The 25271-nt window shown below is 35.3% G+C and overlaps 2 protein-coding genes across 5 annotated transcripts; one reads left to right on the top strand and one right to left on the bottom strand.

Moving 5' to 3' along the window:
* Window positions 1-1161: 1161 nt before the first annotated feature.
* On the bottom strand, window positions 1162-5777 carry LOC107469882 (uncharacterized). 4 transcript variants are annotated; one of them, XM_052255816.1, is made up of 5 exons: window positions 5672-5777; window positions 3621-3705; window positions 3443-3536; window positions 2233-2339; window positions 1162-1473 (listed from the first exon to the last, which is right to left on the bottom strand). In XM_052255816.1, the coding sequence occupies exons 3-5, from the start codon at window positions 3502-3504 to the stop codon at window positions 1292-1294; spliced, it is 351 nt and encodes a 116-aa protein (XP_052111776.1). In that variant the 5' UTR covers window positions 3505-3536; window positions 3621-3705; window positions 5672-5777; the 3' UTR covers window positions 1162-1291. The 4 variants fall into 4 exon arrangements, with proteins under 4 accessions (XP_052111776.1, XP_052111777.1, XP_052111778.1 ...); XM_052255817.1 differs by lacking the exon at window positions 5672-5777 and adding an exon at window positions 3931-4086; XM_052255818.1 differs by lacking the exon at window positions 5672-5777 and adding an exon at window positions 3970-3986.
* An 18461-nt stretch (window positions 5778-24238) lies between these two features.
* On the top strand, window positions 24239-24903 carry LOC107469889 (30S ribosomal protein S13, chloroplastic-like). The gene is made up of 3 exons (XM_021133956.2): window positions 24239-24358; window positions 24428-24652; window positions 24732-24903. Exons 1-3 carry the CDS (start codon window positions 24254-24256, stop codon window positions 24789-24791), a joined length of 390 nt encoding a protein of 129 aa, XP_020989615.2. The 5' UTR covers window positions 24239-24253; the 3' UTR covers window positions 24792-24903.
* Window positions 24904-25271: the final 368 nt, after the last annotated feature.

The raw sequence follows: 25271 nt of genomic DNA, 5'->3' as shown, positions 1-25271 counted from the left end.
TCCCATATCGAGTAGTATGGGATGCTTGATGTTATATATAAGGAGAGTGATTCTTCTCTCTTAACAGTTAGCTTTTAAGGTGTGGTTTCCCACTTTTTTTAGATACTTAACAATGATATCAGAGCATGGTTGTCGGCGCCATGGAAAGGGCTACCTATAGGCTAGATTAAGATGATAGACCATGGGATGTTGTATATAAGGAGAGTGGTTCTTTTCCCTTAACATGTCTTAGAGATGTTTAAACATTATATTTGGTAGGTTCATCATTTGGATACTTGCATAGATATTAAATAATATAGTTTTCTATTGTTCGTTAGGTTTTATAAGTTTTCTTGGCTTTTGGTTCGGAACTCAGGATGTTCAATGAAGTTCCCGAAAAAGAAAGAGAATAAGTTCATCGATGAAGGACTTGATGTTTCTGCACTGGTGAACACAAAGCTAGTCCACAAGGAGAGAAATGTTGTCATTAGGCTGCACCGCACTACTAAAAACAGCATATTAGCTGTGAATTTTCTTGCGAATTTTGACTAGAATTTGCAAATAATTTTGTTTTCTGCGACTTTGGCTGCAAATTTAAATTTGCAAGTAACTTACCTGCGACTTTTGTCGCGAAAAACTTGTGAAATTCGCGAGTGATTTTGTGAAAAAAAAATCAGAGTTTTATCCAATTTAGCTTACTTACGACTTTTGTCGCGAAAAACTTGTGAAATTCGCAAGTAATTTTGTGAAAAAAAATCAGAGTTTTATCCAATTTAGCTGCAAAATTTTTTGCATGAACGAAATTTGTAGCAACATTTGCAACAAAAATTGCAGCTAACTTTTGCAGCAAATTTCGCAGATAATTATTCTCCAGCGAATTTCGCAGGTAATCATTACAGCAAACTCCACAAGTAATAAAATCTGCGAAAAAAAATCGCAGCAAATTTCGCAGATAATTAATTTGCACCAAAATTCGCAGATAATCATTGCAGCAAACTCAGCAATAAAATCCACAACAAAAATCGCAGCTAACTTGCATAGCAAATTTCACAAATAATTTGTAGCAAAGTTCGCAATAAATATAAATAATTCGTGACAAATACAAATTGTAAAAATTTAAAAGTATCAATGATTAATAGTCAACTAAATAAATGACAAACAATGTAAGAATCATTTTGTCAATAAACTCAAACTAACCTATGTAATTCCAAATTTCTAATGGTAAGTATCAAAATCTCAAGCATTATTTAATTAGATGGACATTATACTAAATAGACAATATACTATTCAACAAAACATTATATAGTTCAATTTACTCTATCTCATCCAATTCTTTCTTCATTTCTTCTTTCTCCTTTCTCTCTTCTTCTAGTTGAGCTTGTAAAGAACTCGTTATTACGCGAGGGATCTTCAATCTGTTTGAGCTACTGCCACCTTGACTTTTGCGAGGAGATTTCCTTGATAAATCTTTCCATTTTGATTCAAACGCACAAGCTACAATGATGAAGGAACACAGTACAAAATACATTAACTGGAAAGTCATGAGAAAAACTAATGCTGCAAATCTTTAGCAGCTTAAACATAACAAGATGAGACAATTATAGATGCTGGAGGATAACAATCTGCATAGAATGTCTAAGGAAAAGAGAAACACTAGTCACAGAATAACACTAAAGTGCAAATGAGAAATGCAAAATATAACATTTGCATCTTATTTGCCAGCACTTAGCTAGAACAAATCACTTCAACAACAATGAAAACAACAAAGCACGATCCTACTAAGTAGGGTATGTTGGCTATATGGATCAAACGATGACATTGCACCTTGTCTTGGATCATGTTTGTGCTCATCCCATTTATACTCAAATCTCCTTTTAAATTTCTTTATAATCTAGGACAGATTACTACATCTGGGAAAACATTCCCTTTAGCAATAAAAACACATTATTTGTATTTGCCAAAATCAATACATCAAACCACCATATCAAATCGAATCACATTACACCATTGTAACTTGTAAGAACAGATGAGCAAAAATAGACCAATTTGCTCCCTCTTTACAGTTTCTACTCTCTAGAATTCCTACTGGAAGTAATATTGAATAGTGGCAGAAACTTGTAACATCTTTCAACAATTTATTAATTAGCTTAATCCAGAAATATGTTGAGCTTAAAGTTATGGCCATTAAAAAACAATCATGCAGTGTCTTGGCAACTGGTATAAACAAAAGCACACGAAAAGTCATATGTATACCTTCACTCTGGTCTGCGAAACCACAAATGAGACATGCACAAATCCATGGCCTTCCAGCACAGGATGCTTTTGCACCAGCCTTAAGGTCACCGTTATGCTGCTTCAAACTACACCAATTAAGATAAGCACAAATTAAATATCTACTCCCTCAAGTCCATGGCAAGTTGCAGACAAAAGCATTACAAAATTAAGGGCAATAACAGAAACAACTTCATGGAAAGAACAAAATTTGAAAAAGGAGCACAAAGTCCCTTTGAATTTTAGGTCCTTTGATGTCATCAACATTAAGATAGAATATTCCAAAGATGAATGATGCTATTGAATTTTCTGTTTACAGTCAGAGAGATCAAGTCATGGTCACAGTTTATCAGACTATCAGAATTTCAAGCACATTAAAGCATCATTCCAAATGCAAGTTACCTATCCAAATCAAACAGGAACCAGTGCAGAACCAACAACACTAATTTGCATACCAACATTACAATACATTGAAACAGAAATCAGTCAAAACTCAAAGTAGTACCAAAAACTAAATAAATAGATCTTCATAACAGCAGAGTATGTTTTTTAAATATTCAGAAGATCATCATAAAAATTTTGAACCATAAAATATAAAATGAAGAATAGTTGCACATTCCATTATTTAATCACTTGTGTCTTGACTCGCACTCTCTTTCTCTCTACTTTCTCTGATGCTTCTCTTAGAACCAAAAGTAAGATGCTGGTGAACAGCAATGACCCTTTGAAGCTGGTGTTTTTCTATTGGTGCTAGGGATGAACCTTCTAGGATAATTAAAAGATTGGTTATGAGCTTCTTGGGTTCTGCCCTCGAGTTGAATTAAGGTCTTTCTTTGAAAGTCTGCATTCTATTTCTTAACCTTTTTTATGGATGGTTATTAATTTAGTGCTGGAATTTTTTTGGTATTCCCTCTTCGATGCTTGTTTGGTTATTCAGATTTAGAAAGCTCTCTCGTCTATTGTATTATGCTTTTAAAAACTGAATCAGTAAAATAGACATTTTTGAAGTAAGTTATTCAATAGTGTGTGCTTAATCTTACATCAATACCAACATTTTTCACAGACACAAACAATGAAATGATAATTGCAACTTCAGTTTCAGGAAGACACAATGCAAAAACATGGTAACCTGAGACAATATGAACATCTAATTGGAAGTTAGTATATATACTAGGGCTATAAAAGAATGAACCTTGTCTGGTGGACAGCTTCAAGAAACTGCATGGCCAAATGTAGAAACTCGCACTTTGGCATGCATGTAGAGCAAGCAAGTCCTCATTACTTTTCTGAATGGCAGAGAGATATGAGCAATTATTCAGGAATAAATGCAGTAATGACCAACACTTAGTTAATAATATTGGAAGACTAACCTTAAACCTTCACCTTCTCCTCCCACTGAGTTTTGTCATAGACTCGCACTGTTATGGTTTCGCTACTGCAAATCAAGGTGATAAACTGTTTTTCACTTTAGATACTGGCCTCATTAAGAATATGTAATTCAAATAGAAACAGAGCAATATAACGAATTACTCAGAACCCTATGAATGATAAAGAGGGATTAAACTTCAATTACCCGAACAAATTCAAATTTATACAAAAGATACAACGATAAAGAGGGATTGAACATCAATTACCCAAACAAATTCCAATTCATACAAAAGATACAAAGAAGGGAATCACCTTAAATGAAAGTAATAGCAGCAATTAGTATCAACTCACCATGAAGATTAAAAAATGACATCTCGATCTTAGTAAATAGTATAGTTATCAGACCGAACCGATAATCAACCCGGTCATATAACTGGGTTACTGGTTCACCCGGTGGATCTCTGATTCACCCGATTACCCCGGTCATAATTAAAAAATATAAAATTATATAAATAAAATTAAATCATGTGTTAAAACTTAAAATGCAAGTCTTTACAAATATATTAATAAAATCAAATATCAATTCTTAGACATAACTAATGATGCAAAAAGAGATAATAAACTATTATTTGGTACAAAATACTTTTTTCAATTTAAATGAACAAGAGCAATGATAATCAGCAACAACTGGCCTTCCCAAGGTATGCTAGCGCCCCCAACAGACTGGTCTTCCCACCGTGAGCGTGCGCACAGGTCTGTACGTACGCACAGATTGCAATTACCTATTGGTGTGCGCGCGCACAAACTGTGCCAGCGCTGCAAGCAGATTGCCGTGTGCGGACGCACAGGTCACAATTTGCGCAGAGTGTGCGTGCGCACATACCAGAAAACTCAGAATTCTGTAACTTTGCAGAATTTCAAGTTTTCAACACCAACTTTGAATGATCATAACTCCCTCTACAAAAATACATTCTCCTCAAACTTTATATCATTTTAAAGCTCTTAAGATCATCTTTAATTTAAAACAAATTCCAATCAATTTTGAAAATCGAGGCAAAAGTTATGATCAGACAAAGCTCACAAAAAATCCATTTTTACCCAAAACCTCAAACTTCACAATTTTCCAATTTTCACAACCAAAACAAACCAAAATCATACTCAAATATCATAAAACTCTACTGCACACTACACTCTAACATTCCATTACACTTCTATCACCTTCACACCTAATTCACTTAACATTCTCTGCATAAACCAACACAAAACCATAATCCTCAATCAAAATTCTCAATGATGAACAATTTACACAATTCCTACATCAAGAATCCATATATCACTACCAAATTATAATTGTCAATCCAATCATGAAACTACACTCATAATCACCACCAACCCTCAACAACCAAAACCTTTTCTCTCATTAACAACAATAATTCACACATTCATCATCAACCTTCATAACCATTAAATACCAATAATCACCAACAACATATATCGTCACACATCATAATCATCAATATTAACCTATATAAATAATCACCATGAATACTCATCAATACCAATAATCTCCAATAATCATCATCAACCACACTAATCCAATACAACCAAGAATTATCACCAATTCATATATAATCATTAATACACCAACAACATTCAATCCTATCTTAGAATCAACTAGCTTAAGTGTCCATGAACATTACATATTACATAAAGGAAACCGAAACCATACCTTGGTCGATTCCCAAAATGTTCCCAACATCAAAATGAAGCTACCAAGCTTGCTCCAAAGCCTCAATCAACTCCAACAAACAACAAAACTCAATCTAATATCACATATACATACCAACATCAAAACCTAAGATACACAAAACAGCTAAACACAAAAGTTTAGTAAAACCTTACCTTATCCAATGTGATTAAGGATAAAATCCATCAATTACCCACTACTAAAGATCACCTAAAAAAGCAAAACCACAAAATCTACTCAAAAACCAAACACAAAAACGCGCAGAACTTAGGGCTGGAAACTAGGAAGCAGAACGCAATTCCTTACCAGATTTCTTTAGATAGAAAGAAAGAGCTCGTCAAGAGCTTCGCTTGGCCATAAACGGCTCGTCAATCGGAGGTCTGTAGCTCAAGTTACAAGCAAAAGAAAGTGAGGGTGAATAGTGACATTCCCCTCTTCTCCTCTCATCTCCAATCTGCGCCCCCTCTCTCTCAAGTTAGGTCAAAACGAGCTAAATGCTCATTAATTGGCCTTATATATGTTGGACCTTGGGCCCGGTTTGGGTTCGGTCCACCCGTTAGCGTTTTTAGTTCATTTGGCTCACTTTATGCCAAAACTTTTAAGATTAGTGTCCGGTTTTCAATTCAAAAATTATTTTTGTCCTTTTAAAACAATAAACCAATTTTCCAAAATTTTATTTTTCTAAAAACACAACACCGGACAAACTTAAACCGGTTTGGCCGGTTCGGCTGCCGGTTCGCAGTTTTTCTCGGTTTTCTGACTCAGAAAAATTTACTGAAACCAAATTTCACATTTTTATTTTCAAATTAAAACTTCTAAATTTTGAATTTATTTCGGGTACAAATTATTTTTAAAACGGTTTTACATGAAAACGCGGGTTCTTACATCCTCCCCTCCTTAAAAAGATTTTCGCCCTCGAAAATCCGAGTTATGCGACATATCCCTATCAAAACGCCCTACCGTGTCGATATTCCCTTTCTCCTTCCGCTACATCACTCTGATTATCGTCATCACTCTGATTATCGTCATCATTGTTAAACCTTTTTCAAAAGAGACAAAAATCGTTTACTCGAAAATCAACTACTTGAAATTATGGTTGTTCGTAAATAAAAACTTCTTAGTTTGAATTCCTTTCGATAAGATAATTTGGAACCCAAATTCACAAATTAACATAATCGGAGAACTCACTTTTCTTTTTAAACAATATCCTCCAAACCAAGAATTTCCAACGTACAAAACCAAAGACTGCTTTTGTAACATTTCGCAAAGCGATAAAAACAAGTTCAATCTAAATCAGTTCATCATGAAAGCTTTTTCAAAAGGCTCAAAAATTCATTTGTTCTTAAATCAAAACCTTTCAATTTGAATCTTGTTTTGATAAGATAAATTATAAACCAAATCACAAATCAAGAAAATAATAAAACTCACTTTTTCTGTAAACCATATTATTCAGACCAAGAGTTTCGATTTAATTTCAAAAGCAAAACATTTAAACCAAAAGTTCTCAAACCAAATTTGAAAATCATGTTAGCCTTTAAAACCCTTTTCAACTTGGTTCAAAATCATACCAATTAGAAACTGAAAATCATAAGTAAAAACCGCAAAAGAAACAGTCGGCACTTCTCCTGCCATCAGTGTTGAGTAGTACCCTTCAACCGATATACCGCAACTCCACGAACTGGTCACAAACCTAACATCCGTAGACTCTTCCATGAGAAACGAAACTCTCACAACTTCTCATAACGTTACACACTTACCGCTTCACCTTCCGTATCCATAAACAGGTCTTAAAGAACTAACACATCGCATTACTATACCTAAAGATCGCACGTGACATCAAAATAATTCTCAAGTTTACTCAGAAAGATAAAAGAATTTGAAAAAGAAGGACAAACAATAAAGATAGTCTCCGCAAGAGTTTTGAAAGAACTACTGAATCTACAAGTAAACAAGGATGTACAATTGATGAAGAGTATTGGAAAGAAATCCAGTTTAGCAACCTCAAGGATGACTTCTGAATTAGAGATAATTGATAGGGACACAAAAAGGATAAGCAAGGCAGTAGTTTGGAACTAAATCAAGCTGAGTTAACAAGTATGAAATCACAGAAGAAGGTTAACTAAAGCTAATGATGACACTCTCAAGGTTTAAAATTTATGATTAAGTACACATAGTACATTTGAATATAAGGAATAAAAAACTGAAAGAAGATCACCTCATGTGCTAAAAGAAAGGTATGTAACTCGCATTTCACAAAAGGGTGACAGAAACATATATCAAAATTGCAATATGGTTAAAAGAAACTAAATTGCATTTTGTCTAAATAGTTTCCAAGTAAAAGAGTGAATAGGTGAGGTTTGAAAAATGAAAGTCAATTGGGTTAAGGCCAAAATAATTTTTTGAAAATCCTGAAAGACATTTAGGTACTCAATCAGATAAAGGTATACACTGATATTATAGCAAGGTTGTAAGAAAATCAAAAGTTTGTTCAAGAATTCTCAAAGTTTAAATTCAAACAAGCGTGTATGAAATTTTATAGCAAATATGGAACAAGTTAAACTTTATTTAGAAAAGGAAACTCCGTGGTAAAAATTTGCTTATCAGTCGGTTCCAAAACTTTATTTAAAATAGTGCGTGTCAACTTCAAAACAACTTTGTCAATTTAAAGGATAGGCATGGATGCAATTTAAGCGAGAAAAATTGATTTATATTTCTTGAGAAAATCCAAAACTTATTTCAAAAGTTCACATCAAAACTCTAAGAATACACTTGAAATTGCCATCACATAAGAACATTCAAGAATATTAAGATGTACAAAAAAAAGAAATCAGACAAAACAAGAAAGGATCTTAAATCAAGGAAGTTCAAATAAGACCCACGAAGCATGAGACACCAAATAAGCTTTCCATTGGTCCAAAAGAAGGTAACACACGTCAAGAAAGACAACTCAATCAATAGTGAAGTTTCAAGAAGGAACCTTTGACTAAAGAATGACAATTAAGAGGACAAACAATACACTAGATAGAAACAAATTTAAGCTGACTTAGAGGAGTATGAAATTCACAAGAGAAGAAAAACTGAGACTACTGGTGGTGTTCATAAAAGAAAAAGATTAGTTAAAAATAAAATCAAGTATCGCAACCATAGAAATAAAAGCTTAAAGAACTAGCCCGTACTTGAGAGGAAAGGTATGAACCCAATATTTTCAAAAGAACAACAAATGCGTAAATAATGCATCATGCTAAATTAAAGTCAATTTGTCAAATGAAAACTAACAGGAATAAAAGCGAAAAGCCTTTCCTTTAAGAATTTAAAAATACCTAAGTACATAATCAAGTAGAGTTACGTATAGGAACCGTAATAGAATTATTTTGGAAAGTCAAATTGTACTTAAAATAAGTGTAGTTCCGTAAACCAGTAAAAGAACAGGAGAGGTATTAGAAATAAATAGTTTTTAAATTGCATAAGGAATTTTCAAAGTTTTATATAGATAGGTGTATATCAAATCAGAAGCGATTTTTATAAAAGTTTGAAAATTGGTTATAAATATAGTCAATTAAGAGAATAACTGAATCACCATTTCTTTAAACAAGACTAGGAGTAAGGACATAAAAAGGCACACTGCATCTAGACAAGTTCAGAGTCATGTCAAAAAATTACATGGATCAAGAAAAAGAGCTCAAACAGAGGAAGATAGATACACCAAGGAATTCAACCGGCATATGCAATTTAGGATCAAAGAAGAAAGCATATGAACAGAAAAATAGGATTGAAAACACCAAACTGCTCCCCAAAAGAAATGGCAACAAGAACATCAAGATAGGTTAAGAAACAATAAGTCACAGGACATCCAACAGAATCCAAAGCACATAACTGAGCAACCTCGAGAAATAGTTTCTAACGTTCCCAAAATCCGCGATTTACCTTACTCAAAACTCATGTATCATATATGATAACCCATTAGTGCTTTCATATACATAATTCACTAGTATTAAGTTGGTCAAACTTAATATCAGGAATTACGCAACGCAAGACTAATGGCGTTAATCAATAGACCGTCATGTGCATAAAGCTCTAATTCTCGTCATTCGACAAGACCTAATACATGACAAACGCTCAGAGTATGCAATTGAAGCAATTCTAAGGCTTATACATATTTATATATAGAAAGAAATAATATAATCTAGAAGTCTGATGAAAGAGTGAGCAAAAAAACCTTTATTTCAGAAGCGTGAAATGTTCACACAAAACTAACACACAAGATACAAGATATAGGTGCAAGAGAATAGAACAAATGTATAGATATAGTAATATAAACATAGAAAACTAGCCGCAGCTTGCAGAGTTTAAGCTGACTAGTTACAAATAGAGAGATACAGAATTTTAGAATCAAAACAGCTTATACATCCTATCTCTCAAGTAAGCCTTTAAGGCCATAAGGATAAATATACAAAAGGAGAGAGAATACTATGATGAAAGTAAAACAGAAATAAACAAGAAACAAATCATGCTCCGCTCTGTTACCATATCTACAATCTCACCGAAGTAGATTATGATCTGCATCTGAAAAATAACAACAAAGTACGGAATGAGAACCGGAGGTTCTCAGTATGGTAATAGTGCCCAATGATGTAAGATGTAAGGCCCCGGGACGCCGAAGGCAATCCTAGAACTTCACATTGCATACGGGTATTCAAGCTTAACAATATAAATAAATAAAGAACTTAAACCATAAACTGGGTTATCTGAACTATGGGAGTTCTAAATAACACTAATCACACCACTGTATCTCACAGCTTCACCAACCTAACCTCAGTGCGATTTCATCGCCACCCCTACCTAACCTCCCAAGCACCAGTCAATCACAATGAATGCAAACAAATAAAACACAGATAATCTTCATATACAACAAGTAGTTCAAGAAGCAAATAGGCATGTTATACAATTATGCAAACTCAAGTAACAAAGCAAGCAAGCATATAGAATATGCACATGATGAATGTATGCCCTATTGGCTGTGATATCACATGTCGGTTATTGTGCCAAACCCGACAGCAAATCCGGTCGACAACTCCCGGATTAGTCTCTCTATTGCGCATAAGGAGGAAAATTCCGAGGGAGAGTGCCCTACCACCTTCTCCTTTCAGAGGGAAATATTCTGAGGGAACGTGCCCTACCACCTTCCTCTGGTTGTCGCATGATTCTGTGGGTTAGTACCCTACCACCTTGCAATCAGAGAGAAGTCACATTTTCAGGAGGGATAATTCCGAGGGATAAGTGCCCTACCACATTCTCCTTTCAGAGAAAAATATTCCGAGGAAACATGCCCTACTACCTTCCTCTGGTTGCGAAAAGCATGAATGAGAAGCCCAGCTTCAACTCTCACATCCGAACGTAGGCGGGATTCTGCCACCCCTACGACGGAGAACAATGCATAGTATAATTAAATATTCAATCTCAAAGGCCACTCCTCATAACACACACTCCCACTCATACTCATTCCATCAACCTTAGTCATTCACCAAGTTCACTATTCTTCCTTCTCTCTCAACTAGACTCAACATCAATACAACAGAAACCTAAACCTCTGTTCTCTAACTTTCCAAAATAATCATCAACTAAAACCCTTAGCCTATTTCCCTTATTTCCATACTCAAATCTAAGCCCAAAAACCTTAAAATGGTGTTATAGAAGCTTATAGCCTTGTTGGAAAGGTGAAACAGTTGAAAACAAAGTTTAAAATTATGAAACAGGGCGTGTGCGTATGTACAAGTGTGTGCGTGCGCACGCCCAGGAAGATCCCTCTGCGTACGCACAGGTACCAAAATTTATAAGGTCTGTGTGCTCGCACAAGGTATGCTAGCGCCCCCAACAGACTGGCCTTCCCAACGTGTGCGTGTGCACAGGTCTGTGCGTACACACAGGTTGCAATTTTCCATCGGTGTGCACGCGCACAAGCTGTGCCAGCGCTGCAAGCAGATTACCTGCCTCTGCGTTTATGGACGCACAGGTCTGTGCGTGCGCACAGGTCACAATTTGCGCAGAGTGTGCGTGCGCACATACCAGAAAACTCAGAATTCTGTAACTTTGCAGAATTTCAAGTTTTCAACACCAACTTTGAATGATCATAACTCCCTCTACAAAAATACATTCTCCTCAAACTTTATATCATTTTAAAGCTCTTAAGATCATCTTTAATTTAAAACAAATTCCAATCAATTTTGAAAATCGAGGCAAAAGTTATGATCAGACAAAGCTCACAAAAAATCCATTTTTACCCAAAACCTCAAACTTCACAATTTTCCAATTTTCACAACCAAAACAAACCAAAATCATACTCAAATATCATAAAACTCTACTGCACACTACACTCTAACATTCCATTATACTTCCATCACCTCCATACCTAATTCACTTAACATTCTCTCCATAAACCAACACAAAACCATAATCCTCAATCAAAATTCTCAATGATGAACAATTTACACAATTCCTACATCAAGAATCCATATATCACTACCAAATTATAATTGCCAATCCAATCATGAAACTACACTCATAATCACTACCAACCCTCAACAACCAAAACCTTTTCTCTCATCAACAACAATAATTCACACATTCATCATCAACCTTCATAACCATTAAATACCAATAATCACCAACAACATATATCGTTACATATCATAATCATCAATATTAACCCATATAAATAATCACCATGAATACTCATCAATACCAATAATCTCCAACAATCATCATCAACCACAGTAATCCAATGCAACCAAGAATTAGCACTAATTCATATATAATCATTCACACACCAACAACATTCAATCCTATCTTAGGGTCAACTAGCCTAAGTGTCCATGAACATTATATATTACATAAAGAAAACCGAAACCATACCTTGATCAATTCCCAAAATGTTCCTAACATCAAAATGAAGCCACCAAGCTTGCTCCAAAGCCTCAACCAACTCCAACTAACACCAAAACTCAATCTAATATCACATATACATACCAACATCAAAACCTAAGATACACAAAACAACTAAACACAAGAATTTACTGAAACCTTACCTTATCCAATGTGATTAGGGGTAAAATCCATCAATTACCCGCTTCTAGAGATTACTTAAACAAGCAAAACCACAAAATCTACTCAAAAACCAAACACAAAAATGCGCTGAACTTAGGACTGGAAACTGGGAAGTAGAACGCGATTCCTTACCAGATTTCTTTAGATAGAAAAAAATAGCTCGTCAAGAGCTTTGCGTGGCCACAAACAGCTCGTTAATCGGAGGTTCGTAGCTCAAGTTACAAGCAAAAGAAAGTGAGGGTGAATAGTGACATTCCCCTCTTCTCCTCTCATCTCCAATCTGCGCCCCTCTCTCTCAAGTTAGGTCAAAATAAGCTTAATGTTCATTAATTGGCCTTATATATGTTGGACCTTGGGTCCGGTTTGGGCCCGATCCAATCCGTTAGTGTTTTTGGTTTGTTTGACCCACTTTGGGCCAAAACCTTTAAGATTAGTGCCCGATTTTCAATTCAAAAATTATTTTTGTCCTTTTAAAACAATAAACCAATTTTCCAAAATCTTATTTTTTTAAAAACACAGCACCGGACAGACTTAAACCGGTTTGGCCGGTTCGGCTGCCAGTTCGTGGCTTTTCTCGATTTTTCTCAAAAAATACATATTCTGACTCAGAAAAATTCACTGAAACCAAATTTCACATTTTATTTTCAAATTAAAACTTCTAAATTTTGAATCTATTCTGGGCACTAAAATTATTTTTAAAACGATTTTACATGAAAACGCGGGTTCTTACAATCCTCAACCTTCTTCATTTAATTTTCCAATGTAGCAAGAGAGAAAATCATCAACCTCGCTTGCCCGCCGCATCAAGAGAGGGAATTTCCAATCTCATCTTGTCCATTACAGCAAGAGAGAGAATTCTCTATCTCAGTTTGCCTATTAGTGGACGGAATCCAACCACCGTTCTCACCATTTCAATTCAAACTCATTTTCAATTCAACACAAGCAAACCTACCCGCAATCCGAATTAATCATTACGAAATTAAACCGAAGAGAATCCTCAACTTTCTATTTAACTCTGTAGTGCAGCTAGTGAGGGAATCCTTAACCTCAAACTCATTTACCACAATAAGAGAGGGAATCATCGACCGCAACTTGTGTATCATAGCAAGTGAGAGAATCCTCAATCTCAACTTGCCTACCGCAACAAAAGAGAGAATCTTCAATCTCAACTTGCCCATTCGTGAGCGGGCAAAGCCATCGTCCTCACCATATCAATCCAAAACTCATTTCAATTCAAAGCATTAAACATAACCAGAATTCAAATTAATAATCACAAGATTCAATCCGAAGGGAATCCTCGACCTTCTATCCAACCCTCTGTTGCAACAAGTGAGGGAATCCTCAACCTCAAGCTTGTCCACTACAATAAGAGAGGGAATCCTCGACCTCAACTTGTTTATCATAGCAAGTGAGAGAATCCTCAATCTCAAATCGTCTTTACATGATCGGGATAACACCACTGTCCTCACTACACAATTTTTATTATCTCTTTAATCATAATCACAACACAAGAGAGGGAATCCTCTACCTCAACTCGCCTATTCACTCCGGGTAATAATCCCTGTCACACTTCTTAATCACAATCTCATCAAGATCTTCACTCACATATATAACGTATAACTCGTAGGGAATCCTCAACCTCCTAAAACCATCATCATTCTCCAATTATTAATAACTTAGACTCATCGTTCATTTTGCTCTAGAATCTTATCGAGGTTTATAAAGGTTTAAAAGGCTAAAGGAATGGTTAAAAGATTAAAAATACACTTTTGCAAAATCTGGAGGTCGCGCGTACGCATGCATGGTCCCGCGTATGCATGAAGTGAAAATTTAGTAAGTTGCGTACGCATGCATGGTGCCACATACGCATGACCCCTATTTTGAACCATTCCGCGTACACATGCAATGTTTGCGTACGCAGAGGCACTTGGCAGAGGCCAATGCCCGCATACGCATGTCAAAAGCCACGTACGCATCCATATCAGAAAATAGAAAATCTGATATGTTGCAGAAATCAGTTTTTCAATTCAATTTTCAAAGCCTCAAAAGTTTTTCTACAAAATTCCTTTTTCAACCATTTTTGAACCGTTGGAAAGATCGATAATGAATTTTCATAAAAATCTAGTTTTGGAGGTTTTTCAACTTCGAAGACTGAGTTACGAACCACCGAAGTTGGTCAAAAATAAGTTTTTACCTAAAAATAGAATTCACCAATATTTCTAAAGTTCACAAGTCAAGTTCATTTTCACTCAACCAAAGCGACCATAACCAATCCAAATCAATCATTCACCACCAATTATACTCAAACCTAGGCATTTCACACCATTCAACCCTCAAGCATCAATTATCACAATTCAATATCAATCTCAAACATAACAATTCACAATTCAAACTCAAATATAGCCCTTCACAACTTACTGGACTTACCTTCACGGCCTCCAGCCTAATTCCAGGGCCTCCAGCCTAATTCCACGGCTTTCGGCCCAACACTTATCAATTCAATACAAATTCACATATGCACAATATTTATTTAATATCAAATTCATTTATACATCAACTATACACACCAACTCATCCAACCAAACCATTTAAACTTAATTCTAGGGGCAATTAACTTAGAAATTCTCATCACACCACACGGTACTTAAATGAAACTTAAATCATACCTCTTGTAGTCATAACAATTTGATCCTTTCTTCTAAATTTCTGCCAAGCATTAGCTCCAAACTCCACCAAGAGTTCCACAAGCCAATTTAAAATTCCCAAAAGCACCAAAATCTCACCCAACAACTCTAACACAACTAATATCATACAAATGTCAACCTAGGATTCATAAATTTGATAAATCATAAGAGTTTTGAGGTTTTTTACCTTAATCCATGGAAATTTGGGATGAAACTCACTATTAACTCATACTAGAGCACCCCTAAACAACCAAAATCACAATATCTCAACATACACTTAACAAAAAACACGAATTGAAGGGAAAAATGAAACTGGATAGAGGACAGTAGGATACTCATCACATAACCTTGATAGAATCGAAAAGGAGGAGACAGCCTCGCGTGGCCGCAAACGGCTTGTCAATCGGAGCTCCAAAGAGAAAGTTATGGTGATTTGAAGTTTGGGAAGTTAAGGTTTCTTACTCTCTTCTTTCTATGTGCCTCTCTCTCATTCTCTAGGGTAAATGAGCTGAAATGCTCATAACTAGTGTTTATATATGTTGGGTCTTGGCCCAAACTTGGGCCCAGTTCACTTCTATGATTCGTTTGGCCCAATTTTGAGCCAAAACCCTTAATATTAATATTTTAATGTGCGTTTTAACTATTTTTACCATCTCAATTGCAAAGTTTAACCTTTTAACCTATCTTGCCCAGAATTAATTTTTTCAGTTGCAGTACCAGAAGATCTCAGCCGATACTGTTGGTCAAATTTTCAGTGCGCTTTTATTTAGAAAAATATATCTTCCTACTCAAAAAATTCACTGAATCCAAATATAATATTTAAATTATTAAATTTTATTTACTAAATTTTCTAACTATTTTCGCCAATATTTATCTAATTAATTACTTAATTAATTATAGTTTGACCGAAGTTTACAAAAAACCAGTTTATTATTATTGTACTTGTTGTTAGAAACTATTTTATCTAAAACATAAATTTAATTGCATATTAATAGAATAAAAATCGACAACTAAGAGTATGTTTGTTTTACGTTTTTATGTTTTATTTTTATTTTTTTAATGTTTTTTATTTTTTAAATTTTATAAAAGAAAAAGTAAAAATAATAAAATTTTATTTTTTATTTTTATTTTATTTTTTTTATAAAATTTTAAAAATAAAAAACACTAAAAATAAAAATAAAAAACGCAAACCAAACGTAATTTAATTCCTTTAAAGTTATTGCATATAATGTTTGCTGTGTGATTTTAATTGTCAATAATAGAAGACAAAAATTGCATATGTGAAATAAAAGATACACGCCTTCAACTATATTAATTAAGTGTTGGATTGTCATAGATTCCATATTAGATTGGAATGAAATTAGAAAAAAATACAACTCTGTAAGTTTTTATTTTAATTAGCGATTGACATTTTTTACATAAATTTTTCGTTTACTCATATAGCTAGTGTTTACCCTTCTTTATTTTGGTCTTGTCATGAAATTTGTACAATAATATAAATGTTTTAACAATATAAAATTTAAATCATAATTACTACTGCATAATTCATCACTTATTCCATTTAATTTTTTTTCCTAAATTTGTATTCTATCTTGTCTATGTGACCATGTTAAATAATTTGTATCATAATTATACTAAATAAAAATACTAATTATTAGGTGATAATATTATTTATAAATAACACATGAATCATATTTTAAATTCACTGTATTTAACCAATATGGATTAGTCAATTTGTTACTTTAGTCGTTTGTTTAAATAAGTTTTAAGAGTTTGAATCCTACCTTATGCATATAACAATCTATTAGTCAGCGACAAACTTTTAAATATAATTGTATTTAACCAAATATCAATTTGATACTAATTTTAACAAAAACTAAATAGACAAAATACGACTCATAAACATAAAAAATAAAAAAAAGGTTTGATTTTAAGGATTCATTGATTATATTTATCCATATTACACTTGTTCTTGCATGTAGAATAGGTCGACTCCTTGTATAGAACGTCTGCCGGGCTATCTCCTCAGGAGGCTGCACTACTTAGCTCGTCAATCCCGAGCTTTTCCTTTCAATTCGCGGAAGTGTGGACAATGAAGGGGGAGTGTACCTGCAAAGGCACTCCAATGCTTAAGTCAGTATGAGATTCAAGTAAGAAGTGTCCTAGAAAGATATTTTTACCTTGCTTTTATAAGATCGGTTCTCTATCAATAACGGTTGATCCTCAACGTCTGTCTTGGTAAGGATCAATAACGTATCCGATCATTATGTTGCCTTTTACTCGGCGGTTTTGGTCCATAACGTCGGTTTTGCCGAGTTATTACTCATGAAGGCAGTATTTGTAACGTCTATTGTCGAGTTATGACGACAAGGTGTGACGTGTGATGCCGAGCTTTATAGGCGTAATGACCGTATCACAGCCCCCAAGCTTAGCCTGACAAATTTTTAATGAAGCAAGTTGAGCTTCTTGATGAGTTATAACTCGGTTAGATTGATTAGTTATGGAGCCCCCAGTTCAACGTTCTTCATTAAAAAGAATGTTAGTGGTGAAAGTGGGGAGTCGTGTCAAGCCATTAATGAGGAGAGAGAAGAATGTTGTGTTTATTAAATGGCTTTTTATGTTTCCAAAACAAACTGTACCGTTTGATGTGATTGAGTTTTGAAGGTTAAGTTTCAATTTGGTTACCCCTGACCCTTGGTATTGCTTCTTTGGAAACAGTATGAGTAAAAGATGTATGCATGTTCTTTGTATTCTTTACTGATTTCTCATTTCCTTCTTCTTCTTCTATTTTCATTATCTGAGTTCTGTTATGTGTTGAGAGGGATAAAAAGAAAATTATTGATTGGTTTTATGATTGGGTTAGTGAAGATGTTAAGTCTCGGGTATCTTTGTTTTGTGATGAAGCGGCTGTTAAGGAGATTTATGCTGGTAAGGTTGTGAGGGTTGGGTTTGGTGTGCAGATGGAGTTATTTCCATGTAGTGTGGAAGATAGAGTTTATCACTGGGGTCAGGGGTTTGAGTACTTCTATATGCATAGTTGCATTCTAGAGGAACTGAGGGTTAAGTTGCCTTTTACTGATTTTGAGTGTCAAATTCTCAAGCAACTGAATTGTGCTGCTTCGCAGCTGCATCCTAATGGGTGGGCATTCGTGAGGTGTTTTGAGGTATTAATGGAAATTCTTGAAGAAAAGCCTTCTGTGGGTTTGTTTTTTTCCTTGTTTAAAGCTAAAGGGGTTTGGAAAGGGGGTGGGTTAATCTAAACAGTACTCCTGGATTTGGAATTTTCAAGTTATATAAATCCTCCTTTAAAGAATTCAAAGAGATGTATCTAAAAGTGAAGAGTGTGGAGAAGCAATTTCCTTTTTATATGGACGAGTTTGTAGCTGAGAGGTTTCCACTATGGTGGTGCTCGGAGCCTCAAAATATACTTGGACCCGAGGTGATAACTCTGAGGAATGTGTGCATTATTGAGTTCCTTGTGGAGCAAATTGATCGAAATGATTTGATATCTATGTTTGAAATTTTAAAGTGGGAGGAAAATATGAATTTAGTTATAGAATATTTGGGTGAGTTTTGTTATTTTGGTTGGTTTTTTCTTTCTGGAAAAGTTCCTGATCATGTTTTGTATGTTTATGCAGGTGGTAAGTATCCTGGTGTCTCAGCTTCCTCCCTAAGGTCTAGGTTTAAGAACAAAAATCTGGAAAAGGAGGTGTCCTCATCCAATAAGGAAAAGGCTACTGTTGCCACTGAGGTTAGTAAACCTATAACTGGTCGGAGGAAAGTTCTTGTGAAGAAGAGAAAGGGTGAAGTTGTTGACCTATCTGAAGAATCTAGTCAAACGGGGAATGACATTTCGTTGGAAGAGATCCGTGCATTTCTGATGAATCAGAAGAAATTACATGAAGTTTCTGAACATAGTGATGGGTTATCGGTTTGGGGAGGTGTCTTTCCGTATATGTCTGTGGCCGATGATATTTGCCAATCATCGGCTGATGTTTCATTGGCCAATGAGATTGGGGAAATAGCCGTCGGGCAGTATATGCAGGTAAATGTTTTTTTTTTAATTATTATGTTAGAGTTGTGTGTGGTTCTTATTTTGAAATAGGATTTTGTTTTAACCTATAGGTAGTGGGATTTCGCATGGCGAGCTTAGGTCGTAGTCAAGAGGTGAAATACAAGAAGTTATCGATGCAGAGAGAGGAGGTTGAGATGCTGAAGGAGCAGTTGGCCCAGAGTAAAGGTATGGTTGCTGAGCTGCAAACTAAACTCATTGATGTTGAGAAATTATTGAAAGAAACAAAAGACAGCTATACTAAGGATGTGGAGGACTTAAAGAAAAAGGAAGCCGATTTAGCTAGTGCAGAGACTCGGCTAATCGAGGTTATTGCTCAGTTGAAAGACATGGAACAAAAGAAGCAAAATGAAATTTTGGATTCCTTCGTTGAAGGATTTGAAAGGGCTTCAATTCAGGCAAAATTTATAGCTCCTGAATTTGATTTTTCTGAGATGGATCCGGGGAAGATTGTCAGAGATGGTAAACTTGCTGATGATGATGGCATTGCGGAGGACGAAGATGAGAATACTTAGTTTTGTTTTGAAATGAACTGTTGTTTCTGTGACGTTTTTAGATTGGTGTTTTGTTTAGGATTTTGTATGTTGAAACATTTGCGTTATGGATTTGTTTGCCTTTTTAGGCAAAAAATGGCGCTGTATTTTGAGATGGATTAAGTTATAATCCTTGTTTTGGTAATTTGCGCTTTGTAAGTTATATTCATCTGATGTATGGAATACAATGGTAGATTTATTGATAGGGACATCTTGATAAGATGTCGAATGGTTTGCCAAGTTATAAGTATTGTTTGATGAAAATGCTTGTGTTTTGAAAAGCTTTTTCGAATTGCTAACTCGGTTAATGATTGACAAATAATATAGGAGTGAATATCTAGAAAGTATCTGGTTTGATTGATGAACCTTTATTTACAAAGGTGCAGGTAGGCTAGCCTCATTAAAACCTCTCCAAGCAAAACCCTTTGTTTGGGAAAAATCTTGGTAGTAGGAAAAAGAGTACTAGCCTGGTCTTGACTTTTAACTATAGAATTTCTTTAAAGAAGAAACGCTCCAGGTATTAAGTAAGCTAGTACCATCCATAGATTCCAATGTGTATGCCCTTTTGCCGAGGACCTTGGCTATTCGGTAGGGGCCGTCCCAATTTGCGGCGAGCTTTCCGTGGTTTGGAGGTTTCCGAGCTGTTTCTGTTTTCCGGAGGACTAAGTCACCTTGTTCAAATGATTTGTTTCTGATGAGCTTATTATGTCGCCGAGCTATGGCTTGCTGTGTCGTAAGGAGTCGAATACTTGTCATGTTTCTGACTTCTTCGATGATGTCTAACTCGGCTCGCCAAGCTTCTTCGTGATCGTCGATCCGTGTACGGACCGAGCTTTGTGAAATTTCTAAAGGGATCATTGTTTCAGATCCATAGACGAGCCGAAATGGTGTTTCCTTCGTTGATGATTGTGGCGTAGTGTTATACCCCCAGAGGACTTCTAGTATGAGTTCGGCCCAAAGGCTTTTGGCGTCATCCAACTTCTTTTTTAAAGCGTGTAATATGACCTTGTTTGCTGCTTGACGATCGGATTTCCTGTCGGTAAAGAAATAAAAAAAATGATCGCGTTGTAAGTATACTTTCTAAACCAATAGAAAATCCTTTCGTACAAAAGTTTTAGTTTTCACAAGTAACAAACCCAACAAAATTTATAAACCGAAGTATTCAAACCTCGGGTCGTCTTCTCAAAGAATTGAAGGGAAGTATGATTTATTATTGGTTATGGAAAACAGTATTTTGGGTTTTAAAAAGGTTTGAACAAGAGAAATAAATTACAGGAATTAATAAATTAATAACTAATAAAACTCTTGGCAAGGTATGAAAATTGGAATTCCTATCCTAGTTATCCTTATCAGGTGTGAAGAGAATTGGGTTTTAATCCCACTTAGTTATCTCTTATTAATTAAAGGAAAGTCAAGTGGACTAATTAAATTGATCCTCAAGTCCTAGTCGACTTTTAGAGCGATCCAAATCAGTTAGCAATTGCCAATTTTAACCACTGTTGAGTTTGATAACTCAAGTGTTACCAATTAATTAACCAAAGCCAAAAGAGAAGAAAATCTACTCGAATAAAAATAATTTGGATAAAGCGAAAGCATCAATAACATAAATTAAAGAAAGCAATCATAAGTTTGAAATACCTCAAATTGTATTAAATAGAAAATCAATCTAAACATAAAGAGTTCATAAACTAAATCGAGAAAATAAATAAAAGGAACATTGAACCTGTGATTGAAGAAGATGAAATCCTAATCCTAATCATAATCCTAAGAGAGAGGAGAGAACCTCTCTCTCTAAAAACTACATCTAAGAACTAAAACTATGAATATTGAATGCATGCCTATGAATGAATTGAATGGATTTCCCCACTTTAGAGCCTCTAATCTGTGTTTTCTGGGCCTGGATTTGGACCAAAAAGGATCCAGAAATCGCTGGGACGATTTTTGCAATTTTCTGCACGTGGGGTCCGTCACGCGTTCGCGTGGGTCACGCGTTCGCGTGGGTCACGCGTTCGCGTCCTTTGGAGTTTTGCTCTTCCGCGCGCCCGCGTCAGTCACGCATTCGCGTCAATTGCGTTCTACTCAAGGCATGCGTCTGCATCGTCCATGCACTCGCGTCGATGCTTTTTGCGCTAAGCACGCGTCCGCGTCGCTGCTTTACTTCAAAAACTTCATTTTGTGCGTTCCTTCCATTTTTGTATGTTTCCTTTCTATCCTTTAAGCCATTCATGCCCTATAAAGCCTGAAAGTACTCAACACACAGATCACGACATCGAATGGTAATAAAGGATAATTAAATTTAATATTTCTAAAGCATAGGAAACTTGTTTTCACATATGTCATATCATAAGGAAGGAATTATAAAACCATGCAAATTCATGTGAATAAGTGGGTGAAGAATTGATAAAATCATTCAATTGAGCACAAGATAAATAATAAAATAGTGGTTTATCAACCTCCTCACACTTAAACATCAGCATGTCCTCATGCTTAATTCAAGAGAAAAGAGAATGGAGGTAGAATGGTGGAATCCAATGCAATGCAATCTATCCTAAATGCAAACTACCTAAATGAGTCATGCAATCCAAGTTATTATTCACTTGTATATAAAGCTTACATGTAGTTAAATTAATTCATATCTTCAAGGAATCATATATGTACAATTAAAGTCAAATCATATTAAAGCACAGTCACAATTGAGTTGAGTTAAGATAGTTCACAACTTGCAAGACAATTAATAATTAGATATAGATATATGAGAATGATCTATTGAACCCTCACCGGATTTTGTGTTTACTCTCTAATCACTCAGTGTTTGGGGTTAATCACTCTCTTCTCTTCTAGTCATGCTTTCTAAAACTTTGTTTTTCATCTAACCAATCGACAAATATGGAATATAGACATACAAAAATCATGAGGTCTTTTCTCAGGTTGTAATGGGGCTAAGGTAAGGGTAAGGATGTATATATAAGGCTAAGTGAGCTAACAAAGTGAATCCTTGATTAGCCTAAGATCTCACTTAACATACATACTTTATATAAATTCAATGTTCTTTACTTAGCTACCCAGATTTTCCCACTTTTGTATTACATGCTCATGCACCACATTTAATTTTGATTTTTTTTGTCCCATGTGCATTGATTCTTTTTATTTTGCATTGGAGAAATTTTTGTATCCCCTTATTTGATTACTAAAAAAAAAAATTTTTAATGCACATGGTAATTTAATTATTTACATGAGCATGTTTCCCAAATTTTTGAGATAACTTATTTAATTTAATTTCCTTATTTTTCTATCATCCCATGTTCTCATAAAATTTCCCATTCTTAAATTATACACAATATCTATCTTAAGCTAACTAAGGATTTAACTTGGGATTTTTATTTTGTTTTTCTGCTTAAGGCTAGTAATGTGGTTATAAAATAGAAGAAGGGGTAAAAAGGCTCAAGGGGGGCAAACAAAGGTGATTGAAATGGTAGGCTATTTGGGATAAGTGAGCAAAAACAAGTAATGGCCTCAATCATCTTTTGGTATGTATCTATATTCTATATTGGACATATAGATTAAAACAAAGTAAGGATTGCAAGCATAGAAAAGAAGTGCAAAACACACAGGAATGAAATTTATGGTTTGATGTAACCATACAATAAAGCTTAAAACTCACAGGCTGTGTGTTCTCTAGCTCAGAAATCATATATCAGTTATGTATGTCATGCAAGTAGAAATCAAGAGTTTCCATTCAACTCAATATAAATCTCAGGGTAGGGTGGCCCTTAAAATCTTAGTGCTCTTCCTTGATGAAATGTTGTTTAACTAACTAACATGTAATCTATCTATTGTATAATAGCCGTGGCTTATACAGCCACGCGTCAACCCCTCAATAACCAAAATAAAAAAATCGAAATGACCTCTAACCTAAACGTTTCATTCATCCCCTTATGGTCTCCCTCAATTGTCTAGGTTTCACCTCAAGACGTGCTGTCCTCTCTGTTACTTTTTTGAAACCCTAAATGCCACCTTTATTCTCTAATACATAGCCAACTCACTCCCCCTGCTCCGGATGATCTCTGGCCATTCACGCTCTGTTTATCGCTTTTTCTGTGTCTCAAATCCTCATTTTCCTAAGGTATATGTCTCGCTCCCAAACGCCGTATCTTCAAAAGGATTGTTGTCAGCCGGTGAGATGCCGGAGATGCTGAGAGACTGATATCTCTGTTGCAGGCTTTATGCGCTCACGAACGTCAACAGGCTTGGTGAAGCATGCTGGGTCGAGGTCTCAACCACCGCTCCCCTCATGTAGGCATTCTCTCGATTTCATGGTTTGTCTGGTACTGGATCTTTAATCTCTTTGATTTAAGGTTTCCTTTGTGTTTTTGCTGTTTTTGATTTGGGGTTTGGTAGGTGTTTTCTTTCTCTATGGTTTGAGATGGTCTGAAGTTTATTATCATCAATGTTATGTTTTTTTTCCTAGCAGCAGAGAAAGAAGAAGAACAACTCGAGCATGGCACAAAAGCTAGCGATGCCCAAAGCTCCCTTTCTCGCCCTAATCTCAAACCCTAGACCTCTTTCCAGAGCTGTCTATTTCCCTGTTATCAACCCTCCCAAGGTAACATAAAACAAACTCTACCTTACATTTCTGAAATTTCTTTGTTTACTTTCGAATTTGTGTGCTCAGGTGAGAGTGTTAAGCATTGAGTGCGCTCGAGTTGGCGGAGTGGAGATTCCAAACAACAAGAGAATCGAGTTCTCGCTACAGTACATCCATGGAATCGGAAGGAGCAGAGCTCGCAAGATTCTCTGTGATATAAGCATGGACAACAAGGTCACTAAGGATCTCAGCGAAGAGGATCTCATCACTCTTAGAGATGAAGTCTCCAAATACGTCATTGAAGGCGATTTGGTTAGTTTCCTTTCTCTTAGACCATTCAATTAATTAAGAAGAAAGTTTACTTTATTGATGTGTTTATTGATTTTCTCAGAGGAGGTTTAATGCGCTGAATATAAGGAGATTGAAGGAGATTCAATGTTACAGAGGATAGGTAGATAGGTACGTTTGCTGAAGAAGGCAAACGAAATATCAGTGCTATGCGATGCCGAAGTCGCACTCATCGTCTTCTCTTCCACAGGCAAGCTCATCGAATATTCCAGCGATCCCTGGTTCGTGAAAAGCTCTTCATTCTCCCTCTCTCTGATCCAATATCAGCTTTACTTAATTTCACTGCTCAGAACTATACATAATATGGATCTTGATTAATTAGTGAAATTTTAATTTCTGTGTGGAGATTACTTAATTGAGAAAGCCACCGATTATGTGTTTTCATCTGTTTCACATTAAGAGTACTGTCCACATGCAGTAGTAGGAGTATATATGCTTTTACATTTCCTATTTCCTCTTATATATATGCTTTCTGTGTGTAACAAACTCTGCTTTATGCTTAATTAAATTTTATTAGCTTTCATATTCCTAATTAAGATAGTATTTTGTTGAACCAGATTGGGGTTGGGTGCTTATTAGAGAA

Source organism: Arachis duranensis, chromosome 10 (genome assembly GCF_000817695.3).
Source record: "Arachis duranensis cultivar V14167 chromosome 10, aradu.V14167.gnm2.J7QH, whole genome shotgun sequence".
Lineage (NCBI taxonomy): Eukaryota > Viridiplantae > Streptophyta > Magnoliopsida > Fabales > Fabaceae > Arachis > Arachis duranensis.
The sequence above is the reverse complement of the archived record's forward strand: the minus strand, read 5'-3'. Positions and strand labels throughout refer to the sequence as shown.